The 27,896-nt window shown below is 38.7% G+C and overlaps 1 protein-coding gene and 1 pseudogene across 7 annotated transcripts in view; both read right to left on the bottom strand.

The window, feature by feature from the left end:
• Window positions 1–27,896, bottom strand: part of Patj (PATJ crumbs cell polarity complex component) — a 387,785-nt gene that overhangs the window by 111,077 nt on the left and 248,812 nt on the right. For 6 of the 7 annotated variants that reach the window (XM_071617901.1, XM_071617905.1, XM_071617899.1 and 3 more), the window contains exons 30-31: window positions 26,478–26,550; window positions 8,060–8,152 (exon numbers count right to left, since the gene is read on the bottom strand). In XM_071617901.1, the coding sequence (XP_071474002.1) occupies window positions 8,060–8,152; window positions 26,478–26,550 (166 nt within the window). The remainder of the gene's footprint in view (window positions 1–8,059; window positions 8,153–26,477; window positions 26,551–27,896) is intronic. The other variant, XM_071617903.1, reaches the window with a different exon arrangement.
• LOC114100331 (nucleophosmin-like) lies at window positions 23,210–24,242 on the bottom strand (annotated as a pseudogene).

Below are 27,896 nucleotides of genomic sequence, written 5' to 3'. Positions count from 1 at the left end.
ACAAAGGCAGAGGTAAGAAAGCAGTACTGTCTCTTCCTTCCCTTCCCTCTCCTGCATTCTGAAGTAACTACTAAGTTTCTAAGGACATCAGGCTGATGTTGAGCTCCAGTCCTCCTCCACTTCAAGCCCTGTCAGAAGCTCTGACAGGGCTGCTCATTGCTGAGTCCCCAGCACACACACCATGTCTGACACACAAGAGTTACCTGGTTAGTATGTATTGTTTAAACAAATGGATCACACAATGGTGTTTCTTCTATTTTACAAAAGGCTGCCTACATGAACTACGTATGGGAGAGCAGATGGGCTGGAGAGGCAAAGAGAACTGGGGTTAGTCCTAACCATGCCACCCAGCAGCTGTGGGATCTCCACAACGGACGTGTTATGTTCAAGAGTCAGTTCTTATAGTCAAGTAGGGCTAATAACGTGTGCAGTGGGGATAGCTGTTAGGAGAACATCTGGCACAGGTCTGCTTCTTGAAACAGTTTCCTTTATTTTATGAAACACCTGTTTGAGATCTATACATAGCTTTAATTCTCAGTGTAAAAAGTCTGATAGGCAAACTTCAGACTCTTTACCAGTTTATATGCCAGTCTCCTACATTAAGAGATCAAGATGAAGACAAAGGAAAATGAAAATCACAAAGTTGAGTGCCAGTGTAACTGTGTTGCTATTCTTGTGTGTCTGGCTGACAAGTGGCACTGCCAAGTGGTTTAGAGCTCAGCCCCTGGTCCAGAGCGAGAGTGATTTTAGGAACTAATTTAATGTTTCAGTGCCTCGGTTTCTTCATCTCTTACACGGTGATAATACTACTGATAACTTCATAGGGCTGTTATGTGAATGTATGAAAAGATCAGAACAACCTGGCACACAAGCATTCAACTGATGCTGTCTACTATTATTAGCAGGAACTGTTAATTTTAGTTATCAATGTGGCTGCATGAAGGGAAACCCGGAGAGCTGGTACAGCATTGTTTCTGGGTATGTCTGTGACCATGTGTCAAGAAAAGATTGGCCTTTGAATCAAGGGAGTAAGTAACATCTGCCCTCAGTGTGGCACCATCCAACTGGTCGAGGCCCTGGATAGAACAAAACGGCAGAGGAAAGGCAAAGTCTGTCTCCTCTGGAGTCGGGACACCATATTCTGTCCTTGGACATCAGAACTCTAGGTTCTCCAGCCTCTGAACTTGGACTGAGACATGAAACTGGTTTCCCTAGCTCTCCCCCTTGCCCACAGCCTGCTGTGGGGCTTGGTCCCTATGATCTGTTCCCCTAATAAGTCTCCTCTCATGTATCTATATATCCTGTTGGTTTTGTCTTTCTGGAGAACCCTAACTAATACATTAAAAGTACATGTTGGGGGTTAAAAAGTTTACTTCAATTTTCATATTATACCTTAATTCTTCACTCAGAATAGCTAATCCTTTTATGGCTAAACCTTATTCCTTTAATCAGAATTACAAAATCATCGTTAACAACAACTCACTCTTAAACAGTGATTACATTGTACTCTGGCATGTTCTAAGTATACTTAACATGAACTCCTTTAACTCTTACAACATCCCTGTTTCTTTCCCTCATTTTATAAAAAATAAGTGGAGGCATAGAGAGGTTGAGTCATTTCCCTAGGAATAGTGGAACCAGGGTATGAATTCAAGAAGTCTGGCTCTAGTGTTTGTACTACTAAAAAAGAATCATATGAATACGCATATCCTATACATTTGAAAAACACTGGGTTTAACCATAGATTAAAATAATTATTTTAGGGATCCATTAGCTTCTATGCCAGCAAGCTTCAAAGAGCATAGGGCCCTTCAGAGTGAGCCCTGGCTTCCCCAGTTCCTAGTTTTACTATACTTCACTGAGCAGATAAGGTCTCATCTATAAATGTTGGATAAATAATTTCTGCCCTACTTTTATATGCAGTTATTTTGGGAATAATGTTGAATAGATCATGAACCCACTTAATACCATTTTAGAAAAAATTGAGATATTTAAAAATCAAGCTAATGAGATAGATGAAATTTTGTTTCATAAATTGCAAAGTTCTGTGTAAACCTTTTTTTTTTTTAAATGTTCTTTCCAAAGGCTTAAAAAATAATCTTAACAGGCTCTCACCTAGAATTCTGAAATGGATTCCAGATGCTTCCCTGCCTGCCTCCCGTTTCTCACAATTGGAATCCATGCATCACAACCATGGCGTGATTCACAAAGAAGTTACATCCCCCTTAAGAATATCGTAGAGAGATGGAATACCTTCTGCAGATATGACAAACGCCTTGGCTGTGTGCTAAGGAATCACTGAGATGGACCAGGGCCAGACTCCACTGAATGGTGGAATAGCACTGGAGAATGCATAGGCCCAGGGAATCCTCTTAGCTCTGAAAACAGTGAGTAGCCCTGCAGAGGTGGGGGATAGCTCTCTGGAGTGCAGTTTCTCTCAGGTAGCAGCTTGTGTACACACATAATCATCCCAGCTATCCTCACACATTTAACAAGCACTGAGCATAAAGAGATGAATAATCTTTTAATTTGATAAATTAAATGAATTATTCTATAATTCGCAGCATATAGTCTCTTCAATTCTGTGATTCCATTGTTCAAAGCTATTGTCCGTTGCTGTTCTACAAAAGCCTACTCCTTACCAGCTATTCCATAATCCAGATTGGTTTTCTGGTTTGATGGTAGGGATCAAATTCAGGGCCTCGAGCATGCTAAGCATGTGCTCTACTACCACAGAGCTGCACCCCAGCCCACCCAGACTATTTGATTTATCTGGTAACCCTTCTCGACTTCATGCCAGCCTCAGCATTCCACTGCCTAATCTTCAAAGGTTCACCTTAAAGGCCCTTATTCTAAGAAACTGTCCCTAATTCCTGAATGAGATGGTTTTCCTTCCTCCTTTAAATTCCCATAACATATCCCCTACTCCATGCATTTCAGCCTGGTATAGTTTTTCAGATACAAATTTTATTATTCTGACTGATGATGCAAAGAATAAGATCAAGGCCTAAGTTCTACTCTTAGAGACAACTGGGGCATCCTGCACTGTGCCCGAGGAGACATTTGTCTCTCAGAAAACAAGGGAGATCCCTGGGATGCAAGGCTGGTTCAATATACGGAAATCAATAAATGTTATTCACCACATCAATAGACTTAAAAATAAAAACCATATGATCATCTCAATAGATGCGGAAAAAGCATTCAACAAAGTACAGCATTCCTTTATGTTCAAAACTCTAGAAAAACTAGGGATAACAGGAACCTACCTCAATATTGTAAAAGCAATCTATGCTAAGCCTCAGGCTAGCATCATTCTGAATGGAGAAAAACTGAAGGCATTCCCTCTAAAATCTGGAACAAGACAGGGATGCCCTCTCTCACCACTTCTGTTCAACATAGTTCTCGAAACACTAGCCAGAGCAATTAGACAGACGAAAGAAATTAAAGGCATAAAAATAGGAAAAGAAGAACTTAAATTATCACTATTTGCAGATGACATGATTCTATACCTAGCAGACCCAAAAGGGTCTACAAAGAAACTATTAGAGCTGATAAATGAATTCAGCAAAGTGGCAGGATATAAAATCAACACGCATAAATCAAAGGCATTCCTGTATATCAGCGACAAATCCTCTGAAATGGAAATGAGGACAACTACTCCATTCACAATATCCTCAAAAAAAAACAAAATACTTGGGAATCAACCTAACAAAAGAGGTGAAAGACTTATACAATGACAACTACAGAACCCTAAAGAGAGAAATAGAAGAAGATCTTAGAAGATGGAAAAATATACCCTGTTCATGGATAGGCAGAACTAACATCATCAAAATGGCGATATTACCAAAAGTTCTCTATAGGTTTAATGCAATGCCAATCAAAATCCCAATGGCATTTCTTGTAGAAATAGAGAAAGCAATCATGAAATTCATATGGAAAAATAAAAGACCCAGAATAGCAAAAACAATGCTAAGCAGGAAGTGTGAATCAGGCGGTATAGCGATACCAGACTTCAAACTATACTACAGAGCAATAGTAACAAAAACAGCAGGGTACTGGTACCAAAACAGGCGGGTGGACCAATGGTACAGAATAGAGGACACAGAAACCAATCTACAAAACTACAACTATCTTATATTTGATAAAGGGGCTAAAAGCATGCAATGGAGGAAGGATAGCATCTTCAACAAATGGTGCTGGGAAAACTGGAAATCCATATGCAACAAAATGAAACTGAATCCCTTTCTCTCGCCATGCACAAAAGTTAATTCAAAATGGATCAAGGAGCTTGATATCAAATCAGAGACACGCCGTCTGATAGAAGAAAAAGTTGGCTACGATCTACAGTCGGTGGGGTCGGGCTCCAAATTCCTCAATAGGACACCCATAGCACAAAAGTTAATAACTAGAATCAACAAATGGGACTTACTCAAACTAAAAAGTTTTTTCTCAGCAAAAGAAACAATAAGAGAGGTAAATAGGGAGCCTACATCCTGGGAACAAATCTTTACTCCTCACACTTCAGATAGAGCCCTAATATCCAGAGTATGCAAAGAACTCAAAAAATTAGACAATAAGATAATAAACAACCCAATCAACAAATGGGCCAAGGACCTGAACAGATACTTCTCAGAGGAGGACATACAATCAATCAACAAGTACATGAAAAAATGCTCATCATCTCTAGCAGTCAGAGAAATGCAAATCAAAACCACCCTAAGATACCATCTCACTCCAGTAAGATTGGCAGCCATTATGAAGTCAAACAACAACAAGTGCTGGCGAGGATGTGGGGAAAAGGGTACACTTGTACATTGCTGGTGGGACTGCAAATTGGTGCAGCCAATTTGGAAAGCAGTATGGAGATTTCTTGGAAAGCTGGGAATGGAACCACCATTTGACCCAGCTATTCCCCTTCTCGGTCTATTCCCTAAAGACCTAAAAAGAGTATGCTACAGGGACACTGCTACATCGATGTTCATAGCAGCACAATTCACAATAGCAAGACTGTGGAACCAACCTAGATGCCCTTCAATAGACGAATGGATAAAAAAAAATGTGGCATTTATACACAATGGAGTATTACTCTGAATTAAAAAATGACAAAATCATAGAATTTGCAGGGAAATGGATGGCATTAGAGCAGATTATGCTAAGTGAAGCTAGCCAATCCCTAAAAAACAAATGCCAAATGTCTTCTTTGATATAAGGAGAGTAACTAAGAACAGAGTAGGGACGAAGAGCATGAGAAGAAGATTAACATTAAACAGGGATGAGAGGTGGGAGGGAAAGGGAGAGAGAAGGGAAATTGCATGGAAATGGAAGGAGACCCTCAGGGTTATACAAAATTACATACAAGAAGAAGTGAGGGGAAAGGGAAAAATAATACAAGGGGGAGAAATGAATGACAGTAGAGGGGGTAGAGAGAGAAGAGGGGAGGGGAGGGGAGGGGAGGGGAGGGGGGATAGTAGAGGATAGGAAAGGCAGCAGAATACAACAGACACTAGTATGGCAATATGTAAATCAATGGATGTGTAACTGATGTGATTCTGCAATCTGTATATGGGGTAAAAATGGGAGTTCATAACCCACTTGAATCAAAGTGTGAAATATGATATATCAAGAACTATGTAATGTTTTGAACAACCAACAATAAAAAATTAAAAAAAAAAAAAACAAGGGAGAAACTTTGAGGAGTTAAAGCTTACTCGTTTCCAACTAAGGATGAGAATAGTCAAGGCCTGTACAGATTAGATGTTGCCCTTGGACAAGGAATATTCAGTAACAATCTTAGGATGGTACAGCAATATTATAAGAGAAGTAGTCAAATAACAACTAGTTATTCACAAACAAGTTACTTCCCCCTTAAGAATATCGTAGCAGATGATTAACAGTTATCAATATCCTATTATAAGAAACGTGTATATTAGGTTGAACTATATAAAATTATTTTCCCCATAAACGGGCAATTTCATGATTAAATCTAATATTTTGCCAATTTATGTGTTACCCATCTCTCTTCTACTCATCACCCTGGAATGAGTTTATGAGGGAGGCATTTTTTTTTTTTTTTTTTTTTACATTTTCCCAATCTTTGGAGTGTAGTGACATTTGGAAAATATTTGTGGAATGAATAAACTAAGTTCTGACACTCTGCCTTATATTTTTCTGTGGATTTATTCTGAAGAGTCAGTCCATTTGTTTCCTCCCAACATCCTGATAACTGCCATTTGTCAGAGGGGGAAACTGAGGCTTAGTGAGGTCAAGTAACTTGCCCCATGCCATAATCTTAACTAATGCTTTATGCTAGCCATTTATGTTTACACTATAAAAGCTGTCAAAGTCAAGCTATCTTTCTTCTTCTCAACTAGACTGTGCACTATTCCTTTAGAAATAGTGACAAAGAAATTTGAGGCTTCCAAAACTTAAGGAAGGAAAAGAGAAAGAAACAATGGGGATAAAGAGAAATAGCAAATGGCTTTGGGGGAGCCTGTTACCCTTCGTGAAAAGCAATATGAAACAATACCTAGAGCTGAGCCTCAGTCCTTCGGGCTCTTCGACTATGTGACACTTGAGCTCATCACTGTTGTTGCCTGCTTGGGAAGGGAGTTGATGGAGGAGGCTTTGGTCTTCAGGCTACCTGGGAATGTCACTGGGACTACCAGAGTCTTCCAGGAAGCAAGGGAGTGCTCCACCTTCTACATTTCCTATGAGATGAAACAGGGGGACCCCTACTTACAGAATCATACTGCTTTAAAAGACTTTTCCATGCTGCTTTAAAAGACTTTTGCTTAACTTATCTGGAACAGGCTGCAATATTTTTAAGTGAAGGGCTTTCAGTGTGAAATTTGTTGATGTCACACATCCCTCTTTGGAGCCAATGTGTGGTCTATGTGGGAAAAGGAACGGTTTAGCCTATGGATGCCTTTTCCATGAACAATGGTCCTATTCTCAATGCTGGGGGGTCTTAGGTCCCAGGTAGCTTTGTTCAGGTGTGGCCTGTTACAATTTCTACTCTTGCTGATGTGTCTTTTCCTTTTGACCTGAAAGAATCAGTTCTAGGATATGGAATTTAAGTCAGTAATCAACCTATCGATCTTTCTTTCTTTTGTTTATCTCGCAGGCTAGTCTTAAATGACCCTATTGCCTCAGCTCCTGTGTAGCTGGGACTGTGGCACATGCTACCATGCCCAGCTTCAAAATATATTTTCTAAATGGTGAAAGAAGACAAATGGGTGATATCTCAAATTCCCTGAAGCAAAATAAAACTTCAAGCTGTCTTAAAATCAGAGTGACTTCTAAGTGATGAATTCTTTGAGGGTTTTTTTTTTTGGGGGGGGGGAATTGAACTTGAACCCAGGGGTACTTTACCATTGAGCCACACCCCCACACCTTTTTATTTTTATTTTTAATTTTGAGACAAGATCTCATTAAGTTGCTGAGGTTGGCTGTGAACCTGCAATTCTCCTGCTTCAGCCTCTTGAGTTGCTGGGATTTTGGGCATGTGACACCTCTTGATATTTGAATTTTAAATCACAAAGAAAAAAGCCTCAATATTTCTTTCTAGAACTTATAGTCCAACCCTAGAAGTTCTTGGCTGCAAAACAGTTCCAGGTACACAGCAAGCATTCAACAACTGTCAAATATAATATCAAGCATTAAGGTATGTAAGGAGGGAGAGTTCTCTAAACTCTCCTGGAAGGCTTGAGCAGCCTCTGGTGAATAGGTATCTTTTACCGTGAATCAATGGAAAACATTTAATGTCTCTTCCTGTGTCTCCAGGATTAACTCAGCACAGCCCTAGCCCTGTAAAAAACAACACTAATCTAGATTTAAAGGGGGCAATTGCTTCTCCAGCGCCAGACAGCACAACTCAAGTGTGAAGATGGCAGTAGATGGTGTGAAAGGGTGATCTGCTATGTGGAAAGCTTCTTCTGTCTCAGAGATTAAAATTCCAAGGAAAGCAAACACAACAGATGGTCCTTTCCGAGGTGGTACAAAATTCAAATAATACAATCCCCCAAAAGAACATCGAACGAAAGACACCCAGGATTCTCACCAGGTTGGAGCTATCACTTCCAGGCAATTGTTTAACACCAACTTCCAGGTTGCCATCTTCCTCACTACTAACAGGTTCTGTGCCACTCTGATCCTGTGGGACATTCAGAAGAAAAGGGAAGTCATTCTTCACTCACATCGTGGTGTGAGTACTTTCACACTGCCCCCAACTGTGCACTCAATTGCTGCGTTTATTATCATTTGGCTTCTGCAGAAGTCATTCCTGTTGTATTTCTAGCAGAAGGCCATTTGGTGTTTGGTTGCTTACTTTTATTTATTTGCTTTTTGGTAGGTATCTATCCTACTGCGTACAAATATGCCTTAGGAAAAGCTGGGCCCTCCTTTCTGTTCCAGGCAGAGTTCTGATTGCCTAAAGTCAATCTCATTCCTTTTCCCAACAATTTTGTAAGGAATGGGTACCTCAGGCATGGGTCCCGCCTCCCCCCCACCTCCCAGGCCAATGAGACAAAAAGAGAGAGGTTTGTTTGTGGAAACTTGTGGAAAAGTTCTTCCTTAATCTTAATAGAGCTGTAAGATGCCCACATATCTCTCAGAAAGAAAACAGGGAGCCCAAATTGCCACAGGCAGCCATCACATGAGGATGGAGGAACCAGCCTTAGGAAGAAGCTGAAATAGTGGGTGACAGAGTAAAGACAGAGATGGAAGGAACTGGTCCTCTAAGGGCTATGGGGTCAGGCAAACTTAGAGGCCAGCCCTATCCTTAGCCACCTTCTAGAATGATAACTAATAAATTTCCTCATTGTTTTAGCCAGTTTGAGTTAGCTATTCTGTTACCTCCAACCAAAGCTTTTTTGGTGAGGCAGTTGTTTATTTTATATACAAGACTAAAACTCTTGAAAATGTGTTTATTTTGCTTATTTTATTTTTGCAGTGCTGGGGATTGAATTCATGATCTCACACATGTTAGGGAAGCACTCTACCTCTGAGCTACACAACCAGCACTATCTTGTTTAGTTTTCTGAATCAAATACTTAGCACTGTGCTTAGCAAGCACTGGTTAGACCAATAAATACATTGCTTATTTCCTTGATGATTTTTTTCCTGCAAAATTCTAAAAATATGTATTTAACATAAATAAAACATCAAGTAATAATAAGCCCCATTAAAATTCTAAAACACATTAGGCATATTCAATTGAATTATGACATACTAATTGTTATAGTTAATTAACTACTGCACCATCCTGGGACTACTACAAATTCCGGTGCAATAGTTTATAGAGAAAGTAGTTTGGGTTTTGGGACATTCAATCTCATTTGTAATTTAATAAATGCAAATTAAAGCAAAGATACAGTATTCTTTCAGATACAGAATGGACAACATAACAGAAAAAGAACATTCAGCCTTGATAATATTGCAGGGAAATGGGAACTTTTACAGCATTGAGAGAATGTAAATTATGACAAAATTTTCATAGAAAGTATGAAATGACAATGAAATTATCTATAAGCATAGAGAACACATTTTTAAAATCACTTATAGGGAACAGGATTAAGGAATGGGGAATTTTTCATTTTTTAATCTGTGCATTATCGTTGTACATAATGGTGGGAATCGGTGTTATGTGTTTACACATGCACACAATATAACAATATAATTTGGCCAATATCATCCCCCAGTATTTCCCCTTTCCTTCTGCTTCTCCCTTCCCCTGATTTCTTTCCTCTACTCTAAGGATCTCCCAGAACGGGGAATTTTTATGTTAGTTATTTCTGTACTATTTGATTAGAGAAGAATTACCATGTATAAAAATAAATTAGCTGTGTAAAAATAAAGGAAAAAGAATAAAAAGAGGGCTTTGAGAAATACCTAAAAGAAAAGGTCATCTAAGGGGGAAAAAAAAAGTAGTATGGACTTTGGAATTGGTCACATTGTGGTACACATCTCAACTCTGCCACTTGGAATTATATGACTTGGGGCGAGGAGCTTTCTAAATCTGAGTATAGTCGTGGGCTGCATGACATTGTTTCAGTCAATGACAGGCCACGTATACGATGTGGTCTCATATAACAATAATGGAGCTGAAAAATTCCTGTTGCCTCCTGATGTCACAGCTGTCATGATGCAGCACAGGGCGTTAATGTCTATGACGATGCTGGTGTGGGCAAACCTGCTGCACTGCCAGCTGCAGGAAAGTATATGCACAGCATGTGATATTTGATAATGGTAGTAAACAACTGTTATTGACTTACATATTTACTGTACTACGCTTTCTATTGCTATGTCTATCATTTGTGTTAATTATACTGTAATTTCTGACATTATAAAAAAGTTTACTGTTAAACAATATGCTGTTATGCTAGCAATTTTCTTTATACATCTCATGTTTACTGTGTCTCCTGATTATGACTACATCATCTTATGATAGATTTAATTTCATGTTATTTTGCTCATCACAGCCTTAGGACTAAAAGTCTATACTAGATACATACACACACCATATAGCCCAGGTATGTAGTAAATTATGCCATCTAGGTTTAGGTTTATATTCCAAGACTTTTGCACAATGATAAAATTATCCAACAATGCATTTCTGTTGTTAAATGACACATGGCTGTACTTGTATTTAAGTACAGATAAGCCTGTAATCCCAGTGACTTGGGAGGCTGAATGAAGCAGGAGGACTGCAAGTTAGAGACCAGGCTCAGTAATTTAGCAAGACCCTAGGCAACTTAGTAAGATCCTGTTCCAAAATTTAAAAAAATGAAAAGTGCTAGGGATGTGACTCAGTGGTAAAACACCTTTAGGTTCAAATCCTAACACACACACACACACACACACACACACACACACACACAAAAGGCGCCCATAAAAATGTCAGATTAAAAATACTGACTTTGCTGGGAAGATGGCACACATCTATAATCCCAGCTACACAGGAAGCTGAGGCAGAAGGTTCTCAAGTCCAAGGGTAGCCTGGGCAACTCAGCAAGGCCTTGTCTCATAATAAAAAATTTAAAAAGGGTTGGGGATGTAGTTCATGGTAGATTGCTTGCCTAGCATGCATGAGGCCCTGGGTTGGATCTCTGATACCACACAACTCTGCCCCCAAACCCCACACCAAAAAAACTCCTACCCTATCAGGTTACGGAGCTGACATGAAACATCAGTGGGCACAGCACCAGCTACAGTTAACTTCTGTTTCTGGCTTTTTATTGAGGCAGCTTCTTTATCCATGTCTCATGTAGCCTTCCTAACAACCCTATACAGAATTACACCGCTGTGATCCCCAACCATGGATCAGGACAATGATACTAAAGGACTCTAGCTAGCAAGAGATAGACCTAGGATTCAAAGCTCAAAAATACTGCCACTAAGGGCAAGGCTCTTGGCACCTGTGCTAGACCTAAATAAGCTCCCTTGTTCCTCCATCAGTATTGTTAACAACTAATCTTACAGAAGACAAGATCCAGTCTTTTAAACAATCATTGTCAGACCAGAGATGTAGCTTAGTTGAAGAGTGCTTGCCTAGTATGTGTGAAGTCCTTTTCCATTATTGGCACACACACACACCAAAATAAAAATAAAATGATTGTCATTAGACCATGAGACTGTGGATTTTTTTAAAGCATTTTAGTATTTGTTAACTAGAAAATTTCATTAGCTACAACATTCTTCTCTCAGTAAATTTTGTGTAAAGCTTGCCCAAGTTAAGAAATCTTAAAAATGTTTAGATTTTCAGCATGTTAGACAGTAGGTTAAGTTTTAAAGACAAAAAAAAAAAAAAATCTGAACAAATGGACTACCATTTCAAAAACTCAGGACTTAATCTATGGAAAACATTTAATGTCCAAATGTCTTAGTGTGTCTGGTTCTGTGGACTGTGTGGCCCCTGAGGAGGCTGTGGTATCCAAACACAGCACATTAGAAAGATGCAGAACAGACCCACAGGCAGCTCTTCTAGAAGCCCTGCAAAATGGCCTCTGCCTCTGGTCGGAGATGAGAGCAGATTTTCAATAGGATGGTCATCAAATGATGCTGTTCATCTAATCTCTCTTTTCTCTTCCTTGGGGAGAGGAAAGTGTTCCTCAAACTAGAGGAATCTTTACTTTTACATTTATCAGTAATGTGAGTATAGAAGATGAGATTTTCTTGAACTTCATAAAAAGAATACTAAAGTGGAAAAGAAACAGCTATTTAGTTGATGTTTCACCTTGGAAGACTTAGGAACACATGGGCAAAGCAACATAAATTCCAAAAGGTCAAGGCATCCTTTAAGACGTAAATAGAAACAAAAACAACACCCACTACACCTACATCCAAAGCTACATTTTGGAACTAGAGGCTCAAATGAAGCAGTCTGCCATACCAGCCAGGTCTCAAATGCTACTTATTCCATTAAACCCATTTCTTCCCCCCAGCTAGGAAAAATTCTCTTTTCTTTAAGGTCACCTAATATCTTACCTGGTCCTCTTGTGTCACTTGTCATCATCTCTTTTACATCCTAACTAGTATATTAATTCTCATCTCTCTGATGAGAATCAAAGCCCTCTGAATCTAACAGCTGTGCCTTATCGGTTTCCTTTGTCTAGGCCATTCTGACATTCCTCCTAGGTCTGTCTCACTTCCACGTCCATGCTCTTTCCTACTTTACAGTTAAATGTTCTCTTCTGATTTCAGCTTGATGTGATTCCACTGAGGAAGTTGTGAAGTCCAAATCCAGAAGGAGAGGAGACTCAGCAAATAGGAAGGTGGAGTTGAGAGAGGACAGCATTGAAGCATTACTTTTGGGGGGCTAAAGTCGGTAAGCGTGTTTGTGCTGGAGTGACTGCACTGTGAATTCTGCTCTGTTATCAGAATGGTTCACGGGGTGAGATGCCATCAACACACCCCACTCACCAGGAGCTCAGAAAACGGCAAGCAGTCAGAGACAGGAAGAAGAAATAGGTCAGCATCATGAATCCTAAGGCACGATGGATCCCAGGGGCCTGAGGACCATCTGGCTGATGGATGGTGGCCACTGACACCCAAGATGACTCAGCTAATCCGGATGGCTGGCATACCCCTCCTGCTTGCTGATCGTCAAAGCCACCTGTCTAAAGCTGCTGGCTCAGCCAAGCCTGCTCAAGGAGAACGACCTTCCCCAGGAAGACTACAGTCAGCAGACTGCATGGGGAATTGCCTTCCACAGGTGAACCCATGCAAGAGGCAGGGCTCGTGGTTGGACTTTTAAGGGCCTTCACCCAAAGCCAGACTGGTAAGCCACAGGGCCAGTCCCCATTGAGGCCAGTGTTGCCAAAACCTTCAGAATGTTCTACTCTCCTTCCAAAATCTCCCAAATAAAGCAATGATGGTTATTATTTTATTTTATGCTACTTTATATTCTTCATGCCTACTATTCACCAAGAGTTTCCTACAACTGGGAAATGAGAACCTTAGCAGGAATGATGTTTTAGAGTCAACCCTCAATACAAGTTAAATTCATTAAAGATGGTATTATGGATTGGAAAAGCATTTCTGATTAGACAGGTGTTCAGTGTTTGTTGCTACCCTGTTCCCTCATTTAACAGGACAAAACAGTATCAGTATATACAACTGTTTTTCCCTTTGATTTGAGATGTTACTAAGTATATTTTTAAAAAATGCAACCATACCTCTTGATACAATTAAAAGTTTTTTACAAAGTTCTTTACTTTAAAAATACATCTTATTTTGGTTTAAATTTTTTCATCCCCATATTTCCTAAGTCCAATTCTATTTTCAAAAACACTATAACATGATTTATTACTCTCATTGCCAGCCTAAATCCACAAATATTTCTTTCTACAAAACCATGTTTAAAAGATGTAACAAACTGAAATTCTTCCTTCTACTCCCGATCATCAGCATATTTATTAGGCTACTCAAAATTTCAAAAAGGCAGTGCACAATTAAAAATAAAATGAAACTCATGCTGACAGCATTCCCTGTGTAATCCACCTCCTCATTCTTCACGAGGCCAGCTCTATCTCACTTAGGATTCAAAAGAGCACAAGTTCTGAGCAAAAGGGAAAATGAAGGTTCTTGCTTATATGAAGATATTCTAAAAGAATATCTTCTGGTCGAGGAATGGAGTATAAACACCTTACTAAACTCCAGTTCTACTTGAGCCCTTAGCATCTCTTAGGAGACCATAGCAGTGGCTTCTCAACATAGTTTCTCCCTCAGGATATCATTACCAGTCATTGTTCCACTCACCTGCCTGAAGTGGAACTTAAGGAGACCATTTCAGGGTTCAAAATGCCTCCCAGAGCTCCAAGCACCTAATGTGTGAAATTCAAACCTCTGGCATTTAAAATCAAGTCTCTCTGTTTCACTTAGATTATCTTTTTGAATTTCATCTTCTATTATTATTATACCCTTCACACCCCTCATGTTCTCCGTATTCCACGCTTTTTCTTTTGCTTCGGTGATTCTGTTTGTGGGACTCCACCTAAGCACACACATATTTCAATGTCCAATCTATCCACCATAAATAGCTGATTCCCCCATCAGGAAAGAATATTCGTCTTCTCTGAGCTGCTCCTAAAGCTTTATTTTACCTCTTAGGGCATGCTGCATTTTAGTACTGTACATGTGTGTCTTATTCTCCCTATAAGACTCTAAAGTTCTTTGAGAGTGGAGACTGTGTGATTAATCTATGTTCTACACAAAGTAGACATTTGGTAAACAGTACCAAAATGAACTGAATCAATAAGAAGTAATCATTCAATAATGAAATAAAGCATCAAGATACAGAAAAGCCTGCACAGTAAAGGCATAGAAAAGCAACAATACTGTTCCTGTCATTCACCCATTCAACAAATATTTATGTAACCAGTACTATGTGCTAGGCATTGGTGATTCTGCGGTGATGAAGACAAGAAGCCCAGACCTATAGAAGAATACAATTTAGTGTGTTGCTTCTAGTACATATCCTTAAAATACTGCAATAATGAAGTAAATATTAGGAGCAGAGCCCTAGCTGAGAAATCCATTTGGAAATGGGTTTCACTTTTTTCATGAGGCCCATGTGACATCATACCATGGACAAGGGATAATTTTTATCTTGCTAAATAAGTCATGAGTATCACACAACCACAAAGGGTGTGAAGATTACTGAAGGGAATGGTGTGGAATAAAGCCAGTCACCATAATAGGATAACACACTTGAGCACCTCTTATATTCTAGACACCAAGGTCATTACTTTCTGCACATTATTTTTTATCAAGTTGAGTCATAGAAAATGTGAAGGATAATCTTCCAAAAGACAATCCTTCAAAGAATCAGGATGTGAATTAATAAAGAGGAAGTGGGAAGGCGACCCAAGGGGAAGAAACAAAAGGAGCAAAGACATAAGAGCTGCAGAGACCAAGGTGTGTATGTGGAAGGGGTGGGGTGGGGAGATATAGAGATGCATGTGGAGTAGCTAGTGCTTTATTATACATTAGTAGGAAAATAAAGTTGGCAAATTGTGGAGGTAAGCATAACTTTAACCTTGAAGTAACGGTTTGCTCTTATAGGCAAGAAGGAGGTATTAAAGAGTTTTGAGCACGAGGATAAGTAAGAAAGAGATCCTGACAATCTAGAGAATGTGAGAAAATATTTGCAAACTACAACAGTTAAGGGTTAATATTCAAAATATATAAGGAAGCCAAACAACTCTATTGCAAGGAAATGAATAAAATGATTACAAAACAGGCAAGGACCTGGATGGACATTTTTCACCAGTGACTATGAAAAAACTGCTTAATGTCACTAATCATCAGGGAAATGCAAATTAAAGCCACCAGGAGATATTACCTCATACCTGTTCGTACGGCTATCATCAAAAAGATGAAATATATGTGTTGGTAAGAATGAAGAGAAAAGGGAACGCATGCACATTTTTGGCAGTATTGAAATTTAGTACAATTATGATGGAAAATAGTATGGAGGATCCTCAAAGAATAAAACAGAACTATCACAAGATCCATCAACTATACCACTTGGTATACCTTCAAAGGAATTGAAATCAATATGTTGAAGACCTATCTATCCTCCCAGGTTCATTGAGCATTATTCACAATAGCCAAGAATGGAATCAAAATACGTGTCTATCAATGAATGAATGGATAAAGAAAATGTGGTGTACATATACATAATGGGATACTGTTCAGCCTTATAAAGAAGGAAATCCTATTATTTATAACATGAATGAACATGTCAGTCACAGAAAGTCAAAATCAAGTGAACTCACTTATATGTGGCATATAAAAAAGTTGAATTCACAGAAGAGACAGCAGAATGGTGGTTACTAAGGGCTGGGGGTGGGCACTGAGGTGATGTTGGTCAAATGATGCAATATTTCAGTTAGACATGAGGAATAGTTCAAGAGAATAACTGTACAGCACGATAACTATAGTTATAGTAACAATGGTATGGGATATATTGTGGGCTGGGGCTGTATCTCACAGGATGAGTACTTGTGAAGCATGTGTAAGGCACGGGGTTCTACCCCTAGAACTACCAAAAAAAGAGGAAAAAGCATTATATTGTATTCTTGAAAACAATCTCTGAGACTTTCTTCCTCTAATAGATTTTAAGTGTTCTCCTTACACACACATACACAAAAGATCAGTGTGTGAGGTAATGCATGTTAAAGCTTTGATTTAGCCATCCCAGAATGCATACATATTTCAAAACATTATGTTGTACCTGGTAAATACTTATAATTTCTATATATCAATTTTAAAAATTGACTAATTTAAGAAGGAAAGAGATTCTGTTTGTATCTAAATGTTGTATCTAAATCCAGGTTCTGGAGCCTGGCAATTCTGCTAGAAGGTTGTTAAAAATATAATCACAATCAAAATAAATTATTACTGTGTGTCAGGAAAAAAGTGTTAGGGATTTATAAACATTATTTAATTCTTCCAACAAATCCACAGAATTAATTATTTTTACCGAACCCACTTTAAATGTGAAGAAACTGATACAGAGCTTAACTGGCTAAAGCTCACTCTGCTAGTAAATGATGGGATAAAGATTAGGACTTGGACCTGACTTCTGATGGTATTAAAAATTACCAACAGTAGCACAGTAGAAATGCTAATAATCCCTTATAAATACATTTAATGTGTGGATTATCAAACACTTTTACCTATATTTAGTACTGATCCTCATAAGTCTCATTGGACACCCATCGGGGAGGCTATTACCCGGCTTCATAGAAATACAAACTTTGGAAGGTTAACTGCCCTTCCCAAGGTCATATGCCCAATAACTAAGTGGCAGAGCCAGAATGAGAACACACTGGCAAGCTTCTTGATCAATTGATAGCTTTCTTTTTCACTCTACCAGCACACAACCGCATGAAGCAATTTTGTTCTCTGCTAAACCCTTGGTGTCTAGAACACTGCCTGACTCATACTAAAAATTCAATAAACATTTGCTATATAATAGGGTAAATATGAGGTATGATTAGTACACAATAAAAGTGCTATTCAATCATGGTGAATTATTATTATTAGGTACAACTTAATAATGATATGGCAACATTTTATTGTTTGGTTATGATTAAAATGGGTGCTTTCAGTCTTATGCCAGATGTAAGTTATGCTTAAACACTTACTAGAAACAGTTGAGGGGCATGGGGCAGAGTGAGAAGGGCCACACAGGCAGAGTGGAAGGGAGGAGGCTGTGTGTGGGGGGGGACCAGATCACATCTATACACTTCAGACACACACCCCAGGAGGGGTGGCTTTGATATTTGGTGGCCTCTACTGGAGCCAAAACTCCAGAGGGGAACTCAAGAGTCCTCTTGAGAATGTAATTCAAATTGTAGTGGTGCAACAGAAACAGAGCATAACCTTTTAGAGAAAAGGATTTATTATACTTATATAAATGCCCAACTATGGTTAATAATTTTTGAAAATGAAATGTAAAGGATGGCACCCTACAGTAAGATTCAGCTATTTTACTTTTTTCTTGGCAGTACTGAGAACTGACTCTACTATACCCCCAGTCCTTTTAATTTTTCCACATTTTTTAATTGATGCATTATAGTTGTACATAATGGTGAGACTTGTTGTTATATATTCACACAGCACATAACACATAACAATATAATGTGGCCATTATTACTCCCCAGCACTTTTTCCCTTCTCCCCCATCTCTTACTTTTTGGTTCCTTTCCTCTACTGATCTCCCTTTGAATTTCATGAGATCCCTGCCCCTCCTACCTTTCCTTTTTCCTCTCTAGCTTCCACATATGAGAGAAAACTTATGATCCTTACCCTTAACCCCCTGAGTTTGATTAATTTTGCTTAACATAATGGTCTTTAGTTCCATCCATTTTCCTGCAAATGACATAATTTCATTTTTCTTTGTGGTTGAATAAAACTCCATTATATATATATACCACATTTTCTTTATCCATTCATCTGTTGATGGACACCTAGGTTAGTTCCATAGTTTGGCTACTGTGAATTGGGCTGCTACGTACATCGGTATGCATGTATCATTGTAGTATGCTGACTTTAATTCTTCAGGATAAATACTGAGGAGTGGTATAGTTGGATCATAGGACGGTTCCATTTTTTTAAACAATTAAAAAATATTTTCTAGTTTTTGATGGTCCCTTATTTTTATTTATTTATATGTGGTGCTGAGGATCAAACTCAGTGCCTCACACATGCTAGACAAGTGCTCTGCCACTGAGTCATAACCCCAGTCCCCCCATGCCTATCTTTTGAGGAGCCTCCATGCTGATTTCCATAGTTGCTGTACTAATTTGCAATCCCACCAACATTGTAAATGTGTTCCTTTTTCTCCACATCTTCTCTAGCATTTATTATTTGGATTCTTGATGACTGCCATTCTGATTAGTATGAGATGAAATCTCAATTTGATTTGCATTTCCCTGATTGCTAATGATGTTGAAAATTGTCATGTATTTGTTGGCCATTTGTATGTCTTCTTTTGGTAAGTGTCTGTTTAATTTATTTGCCCATTGATTTAATTGTGTTATTTGAGTTTTTGGTGTAAAGTTTTTTGAGTTCTTTATATATTCTAGATATTAATCCTTTGTCAGAAGAATAGTGAGCAAAGATTTTCTCCCATTCTGTAGGTTCTCTCTTCACATTCCTAATTGTTTTTCTGCTGTGCAGAAGCTTTTTAATTTGACACCATCCCATTTATTAACTCTTGATTTTTTTATTTTTGTTTTTCAGTACTGGGGGTTGAACCCAGGGGTTCTTTACCATGGAGTCACATCCCCAGGCCCCCCCCCCCTTTTTTTAAATTTTGAGACAGGGTCTTGCTAAGTTGCGTAGGGTCTGGATAAATTGCTGAGGCTGGCCTTGAACTTATAATCCTCATGCCTCAGCCCCCTGAGTAGCTGGAATTACAGGGGTACACCAACCCACTTGGCTTGATTCAGTTATTATAAGGTTCCTAATGCTTAAGATTGGCATTATTTATACTTTTCATATATTACCAGCATGCTTTATTTAAAGATAAAATCAGTTTTAATTTTTCAGATTACAATGATGTTATTTTGAATGAGAACAAGTTATTTTTCTGGATGATCACTGATGCTGCTAGGTTAAGGTATAAGTAAAATTTTTTATAGGTGACAGAATGATTAGAACCATTTCTGTGGTTAGTACATTTAAAAGTGAAAATAATAGCTAATGTTATACAACATAATGAAAGTTAAGTATACTTCAACATTTTGATAAATAAAATAGTTTACACTTAGTAATTCTTTTGTGTCATAAACTATACCAAAGGCTTTATATGCAGTGCTCCCTTTATTCATTATTTTATATTTTAAATTTTTTGTGGTATTGGAGATCTAACCCAGGGGTGTTCTACTACTACTTTTTATTTTGAGACAGGGTCTTGCTAAGTTGCTGAGACTAGCCTGGAACAGGTGGTCCTCCTGCCTCAGCCTCCCCTTGGGTCTTTATAACAAGTCTCTAAAAGCTTGGTGGTAACACACCCAGGTACAGACAAGGAACTGATGCTGTATTGTGTACCTGCACGTGGGCACACGGGAAGGTTTATTACCTCATTTAGCCCCAGTCTCTTCTGTGGAATGAAAATCGTCATGTCTCCCAGTCTGCATACAAGTGAGACATGAAACTAGGTATGGGAAGCATCGACATAGCACATGCTGAACCATTCTCTTTAAGTGCTGGCCTGTGAGCAGGAAGGCCGAAGAAACCAGCTGGCTGGGAACAGCCTAAGAAGACATGCAGCTGGTATCCAAAGTCATTCCTGACAGAGAAAACCAACAGAACTAAACAGAAACCCCAGAAATGGTCCTCTTGAAACTAAACACTGACACCAACAGTATACATTTCTCTGCTCAAAAGACTAGATATCTCAGAAACTCCATAACTTAAATACAGCCAACTTCTCTTGGCTTTCTAAAAGCATAAAAGTACTTTCATTTTGCTTGCAGAAAACAATATTTATAGTAAAAGACAAATTCACTTTCTACAGGATATTTTAGTGGAAACATACATGGTCAACAATTTTTCTAAAATACTTCCCACCCTCAAAAGATTGATGTGACTTTCTATAAATATGAGAGAAGAATTAACAAGCAGTCACTTCTATTTTCAAGATGGGGTCTCCTTATGTTGCCCAGGCTGGCCCTGAATGCCTGGACCTGCCTCAGCCCCATCGCAGTAGCTGTTCCACCAAGCCTAGTTTAATGTTTATTGAGCAGCAATCATGTACCAGACACAAGATCTATATAAACACATGCAGTAGTCCCTCCTTATCTGTGGTTTTGCTTTCTGTGGCTTTGGTTATCCACAGTCAATGGTGGTCTAAACACATTAGTTTTAAATTGTGCACTGTTTTGAGTAGCATGATGAACTCTTGTGCTGTTGTTCTGCCTTGGATGTGAGCCATCTTTTTGTGCAGCATACCTGAGCTGTGCACACTACCAGCCTGTGAATCGCACAGCAGCTATCTGAGTTATCGGAGTGAACTCACACTATCATAATGCCTGTATATAGAGTTTAGCAACATTTGTGGCTTTAGGCATCCATTGGGGGTCTCGGAATGTATTCACAGATAAGGGGACTACTGTATATTTTAATCTTAATAACCTCATGAGGCTGAAACTATTGCAATGTTCCTTTAGAGAAGGGAAATGTGGGTGCTACCCACTGCCATGCTACCTGCCTATCTCTCCTGGGTCTTCATTGAAATAAAAAAACTTCAGTGCTGGCAAAACTGTGGCAAAATGGCTCTTGGTGGTCAATATAGATTAAAATTTTGAATTTGTATACCCTTTACAAATTTACAGAAATGGTACATTAGAGATATATGTGCTATAAAAATAAAAGCACTTAATGCCCCTCTCTCATACACATGCACATACATTTTGGTGCTCTTTTAATGCCAAGATTTTGGAGACCATCTGAATATCTATAAGCCAGGAAAAAAACTCTGATAGAGCATATTGAAACATTTTTAAAGTGAGAATACACTTGGGCAAACAGAGTAATATATTTTTTTAATGCATAGACTCTATTCAGAATGATGTGTACGACATATCAAATTTAATCTCCTAAAATAAACGTCTTAATTTCTATCTCCTTATTGAGAAAAAGCAATTTTTCTACAGACTATAGTAAATGGCACCATAATCCACCCAGAAAATGGAATCTGTGATTCTGTATTTCCCCTCAGCTCTCACTTTTAACCCATCAGGTCTGACTCAAAACTCTGAAACAGCTGGATTCTGCTCACTTTTCTTTGCTTCTAATAACCTGTACCTCATCCAAGCCATATTCAGGTCTCACCTGGACTTCTGCCTTCCAGCATATTATGTTTACCTTCCTACCGTCCATTCCTTACCTAGAAGTTGTAGAAGACTGTAATATATACCCCCATATCCCCACAGAAAATAAGAAGGGCTGTTGAGCTGAAGGCAATTAAAAAGCAGATGTAGGAGAACGCCTTGCCTTTCCTATATGGGCCTAAAAGCAGGACTTAGATTTACAAAGATAAACAGCAAAATGTCATCCCCCGCAATCACCAGGGAGAACAAAAGTTAGCCACTGAAGACAACTTTGGATCCTTACTGGTCTGGAGATGGCACCAGAGGAATCTTGCAGCAACAAGACTTACTAATTAGCCTTTATTTACTAGATATTTGCCTTCTTCTAAGTTACCAACCCTAGAGTCAAAGTCTTTTGCCATTGTCTTGTCATTTCTCTGAAAATTCACTAATTTTTTCTTGGTAACTTGGAAGGCCAAGGCAGGACATTTGAGGCCAGCCTCAGCAATTGACTGAGACCCTGTCTCAAGAAATTAAACAAACAAATAAATAAATGGGATTGGGGATGTTGCTCAGAATATATCAACTCTGGATTCAATACAAACAAAAATTACTCTTTTTTGGTGAAGATGCTACAAAAACTGGAATTCAAAAGCATCTCTTTGACAACTACTCATTCCTGGGTTCTCATATATTATATGTGAAATAATATACTCATAAAATTCTGTTTTTGTCTTGGTAATCTGTCTTTTGTTATAGGAGTCTGTTCTAACTAGAAACCATGGGGGCCAAAGAAAAAAATTATTTTCCATCCCTCAAATGACCAGATGGATCTCTAAAAATTATGTATCAGGCCACTTCACTCTCCTGTTTAAAACCTTTCGCTGGCTTCCACAGCACACAAAATACAACACCAGCTTCTTGCTCAGACTTGAGGCCTCTCCGCCTCCTTCCTCCTTCTCCCTCAGGCTCATTCTCACTTGAGAGCTATTTCGGTCCCCTCTCCAGGGCACACTCTTCCTCCTAGCTTTTCTGTGTCTGGCTCCTTCTTTTTCAATGCTGAGTTGACTTCACAGGTATATTTTTGTCTCCCCACAATTCCCGTGGCCGACCACCACTGTTACTATGTCCTATCATAACATTCCCTACGTACTTGAGCCCAGCAAATGGTGGAGTTGCATCTTTTAAAACTAAACAGGGATTTTGAACAACATGTTCTTGGCAATGGAACGTGGACATAATTTATCAAACACGGTGGAGGAAGTTTTCACTTTGCATTAAAAAACAAAAAAGCCAGATATCAACTGTTACAGATATGGAACAAGACAGAACGTTTTGAAGAAATGTTCATTTTCTTAAAGAGACTTCCTCCACGGTTGGAGAGCTCAAATAGCCTCCTGGGCAGTTGTCTGGAAGCAATTCTTCACAAAATCATTAAACTTGGCTTCCACTTTGGAAGGAAAACTACCTTTTCCTCCATTTGGTTGCATTTTTACTTTAATGTCTTCTACTGCACTACGTCCTTTGGGTGTGTTGGGGAATTTTTCCTGCATTTTGGATTCTTGACCTTCATTTTAGTATCGATGGCTTCATTCTGGTTTGGTTTTTGTGCAATTTTGGCTGGAGTATCTTGTATAGATTTCTTCACTGGAGCTTTTTCTTCAGTTTCCTCATCACCAAAACCATCATCTTGTGGTCTTCACCTTCATCACTGCCCTCCTCCTACTACTCTATGTCAGAGCGTTGTACTTTCTTCTGTGGAACTGTACTACCACTTCCAGGGGCAGCTGGCTTTCCAGAGACTCAAGAGTTTTCCATTCTCCTCCTCTTCATCTTCAAACTCTGCATCTTCCTCCATAACTACTAAGTGCTGTCCAGTAACGATCAGTCCCTAAATCACATTTCACCCTTAAGACTACAGGTGGTGTAATTTCAAAGTCTCCAAGTGAAACTGTTGATTGTACAGACATTGTCACAGATGCCAGTATTTTTTAAATTGGACTGACTTCATAATTCATTGCCTCTTTTTAAAAAAATGTGCAGTTTATCCTTTGTACAACAGCTCCTAAGCAGACACTTTTCTTTTTTTTTTTTTTTTTTTTGGTGGTGGTACTGGGGATGGAACCCAGGGGTGCTCTACCTCTGAGCTACAGCCCCAACCCTTTTTCTTTTTTATTTTAAGACAGGATCTCACTAACTCACTAAGTTGCCCAGCTTGGCCTCAAACGTGCTATGCTCCTGTCTGAGCCTCCCTGGTTGCTTGGATTACAAGCACATGACTTTGTGCTTGGTTCTAAACCGTTCTTAATGATAACAGGTGCTTTTTTCACCATCCACCCTAAAATACTTATCAGCCTTTAATTCACAACCAAAGAGCAGTTCAGGAGGGTTCACATCTATTTGCATTAAATCTTCCATGGGGTGGTGGCACGCACTTAGTAGGAAGAGAAGGCAGAGATAAATGACTGCTGCAGAGGAGACCTGCTGGACACAATCACGCTAGCCTGGCTCCTTATCATTCCAATCTTATTTGAATTTCACCTATCCAAGAGGCCTTCTCTATGATCAATGAAAGTGGTTACTGGGCCATGTTCTCTATTTTAGTTTTCTGCCAGGCACTGACCACTATCTGGTAATTTTTTTTTGCCGCAGTCTGGCTGGGCACAGAATCACGAGCAAGCCACTCAAGCAGGAACAAACTTTATTTCCAAAACTCCCACGAACACCTTCTCCCGGGACACACCACACCAACTGGAAATCCCTCCTCCCGAAATCCCTCCTACCGCACTTCCCCAACCAATGGGAACTCTCCTGGAATCCCTGTAGAGCTCCAAAGTAGCCTCATCCAAAGTAGCAGGCCCAGGCGGGGTCTAATATCCAATTGAATACACATCTTAACATAACCATTATCATCTCAATGGCTTGCTGGCATCACCCTTCAACCAAAAATGCCATGCTTCATTCCTACTCAGCTATGGCTCTCAGCATTTTTTGGTGTATTTATTTGTTAGTTAATTTATATTTCTTTCCTCATTAGAATGTAAGCTGATCCATGGCAGGGAGCCTTATTTTATTCACACAAATATCTCTAATATCCAAAATGGTGCCTAATACCATAGTATGAACTTATGAGATACTTATTGAATGAATGAGAAGAATGTGTTATTGTATTATTAAATTTTTATTAAAAAGAACATTACTTATATATAGTTACATATTTTTGTTGTGGAAGCAACGAAAAAAGTATGGAAAGATACTTAATAGTAACCATTAATTGGTAGTGAAAGGAATAATAATAATTTCACATCTATAATTACAAATAAGTATGTATTTCTTCTTGGAATGAATAAAAGTAATTTAATAAGTAAAAAATTTAAAAAAATGTGAAAAGAATGAATATTCTCTCATCTCAAGAGACGAATTGATTATACAGGTTGAGTATCCCTAATTCAAATATTCCCAAATCTACAACGCTCCTAAATCTTTTTGTGTTTGTTTGTTTGAGCATGTACATAAGGCCATAAGTGGACAATTTCACATCGGATCTCATGTGAAGGGTCATAATCAAAACACTGGCATGCTAAAAATACTGCCTAAAATTATATTTAGGCTATGTGTACAAGATATATTTGAAACATAAATGAATTTTTTTAAAAAAAATATTTTTTAGTGGTTGATGGGCCTTTATTTTATTTACTTGTATGTGGTGCTGAGAATCAAACCCAGTGCCTCACACATGCTAGGCAAGCATGCTACCACCGAGCTACAATCCCAGCCCCTCGCAAATGAATTTTGTGTTTAGATTTGGGTCCCATTCTTAAGCCATTTCATTATGAATATACAAATATTCAAAATCTGAAACACTTCTGGTCCCAAGCATATCAGATAAGAGATACTCAACCTTTATAACAATAGTTATCTCTTTCCCTCCAACTCTAGAAGCATGCCAATATTATAACAATCTTGTTCTAATAATTTCTCCATTAATAGATGAAGTAACTGTTTGAAGACATTTGTTATTGCAGGTGTTGAAGTGCTTTGAAACCATAAAGAAAGGGTACAGTTCAGCCATAAAATGATCTTCTAATAAATTCTGAAGTGTCTAATCAGAGTAAAATTATAGAACTTGAGGAAATCTTAAGCAACTTTGAAGATGATAATATTCATATGGTTAAGTTCTGATATGCTTGTTTAACATAGTTTATATTACTTTTTTGTTCTAATTAGTTACACATGACAGTAGACTATATTTTGATACGTTACTTTTTTTTCCTATTGGGGGGAGGGGAGAGTTCTGGGGATTGTACTTGACCACTGAACCACATCCCAAGCCCTATTTTGTATTTTATTTAGAGATAGGGTCTCACTGAGTTGCATAGTGTCTCGTTTTTTACTGAGAGTGGCTTTGAACTCATGATCCTCCTGTCTCAGCCTCCAGAGCCGCTGGGATTACAGGCATGTGCCATTGCACCTGGCCATTACATTACTTTTTAATAATACCTCAAATGTTTTTTATATTAGGGAAATTTGCTAGTTAATACACATATGATGTGTTTGTAATACTAAATGCTGAAAATCCCAAATGTCAAATTTGGGAAAATGCTCATGGCAAAACCACATAATGCACTCAGAGCTCATCAGGAGCAGCCTTACCTCAATAGAAGATGGGGAGCTTGATGGTAATGGGAAGGGAGGAACAGCCATCTGATTGACTGCGTCTTCATTTCTGCAAAATGTTAAAATAGGCAGAATCAGTACAGAGTAAATCCTGAGTTCCTGGCTCAAATTACAAGTGCTTCCTTACTTCTCAATTGAAAATGCACATGCATCGCACAGAATTAAATACATATTTAAATATATAGCTTCCAAGCACATGGAGCAATTAGACACAGAAAGAGATGTATCACTCAAGGGATTCTCAGATACAATTATTAGTGACAAAGAATGATGATGCTAGGAGTTTGCCAAATCTTGCTTGGAAAGTCAGGTGCTGTGAAAGATAATTTTGGAAAGGCGTCAACTTGCTTAGCGAGGTGGAATAGAAATTTTTCAAATGGGTGTATATGATCTCTAGGCCCCATTAACGTCTAGAACATTTTGTTCTTTGAGCTGGAAAGGTTCCCAGCCTCCTCTCTCAGTTTCTAACTTCCTTCTGCCAAAAGAAGGATGGTGGATGTCTACAACAGGCCCTGCATAGTGGACTGTGAAGAGTGATGGATGGGAGTGTGGAGCTTCCTGTAGACAATGCCTTGTGAATTCTCCTCATTATCCTAATGGAGCAGAGGAAGTGGGAACTGCAACCTTGTCACCAGGGCAACAGGCACACAACTCCTAGAGCAGCAGTTCTGATTATTTGGGCCTATTTCTACCATATTACTAGCAAATGCAGAAGTAAGTGGTTATGTGGGAGATGGCTGTCCTTCACCATTCATGATGTAGGACCAACATAATTATCTCAAATTATGCAAGCTTTATCATTTCTTCTTTTTCTTTTTTCTGTATGGGGGATTGAACTCACGGGCACTCTACCACTGAGCTACAACCCCCGCTTTTTTCTTTTCTTTTAAATTTTGAGACAGGGTCTCAATAAGTTGTTGAAATTGGCCTCAAACTTGTGATCCTCCTGCCTTAGACTCTTGAGTTGCTGGGGTTAAAGGTATACACCACTGTGCTGGGCTTTGATTTATCTTTCATAATATAAATCAATAAAGCTTACAAAAAGGAGTCTTGTTGATATGTAAAGGTCTAAGAGTTCATATAGATCTCTGCTCATATAACCAATGTATGTAAGGGAAGCCATGGCCTGACTCAGGAGCAGTGACCAACCCCATTTTACTTCTGATTTCTCCCTGACGGGGTAACAAGTCCATTGGTCCATGTCATTCCTGTTTTGGTGCTTTAATTATATTGCCATATATGAAATGCCAGTATTTATTCAATTTATACCTCAAACCCATCCTTTTCCTTTAGTGTCAGTTCAATAAACCACAAATAGGTGAATCATTCCCTCAAAATCAGAGACTATTTATATACTGACATCCTCCACATTCACATATTTAGCCCACATCAATT

Source organism: Marmota flaviventris, chromosome 10 (assembly GCF_047511675.1).
Source record: "Marmota flaviventris isolate mMarFla1 chromosome 10, mMarFla1.hap1, whole genome shotgun sequence".
Taxonomy (NCBI): domain Eukaryota; kingdom Metazoa; phylum Chordata; class Mammalia; order Rodentia; family Sciuridae; genus Marmota; species Marmota flaviventris.
This window is presented reverse-complemented; position numbering and strand designations above follow the sequence as displayed.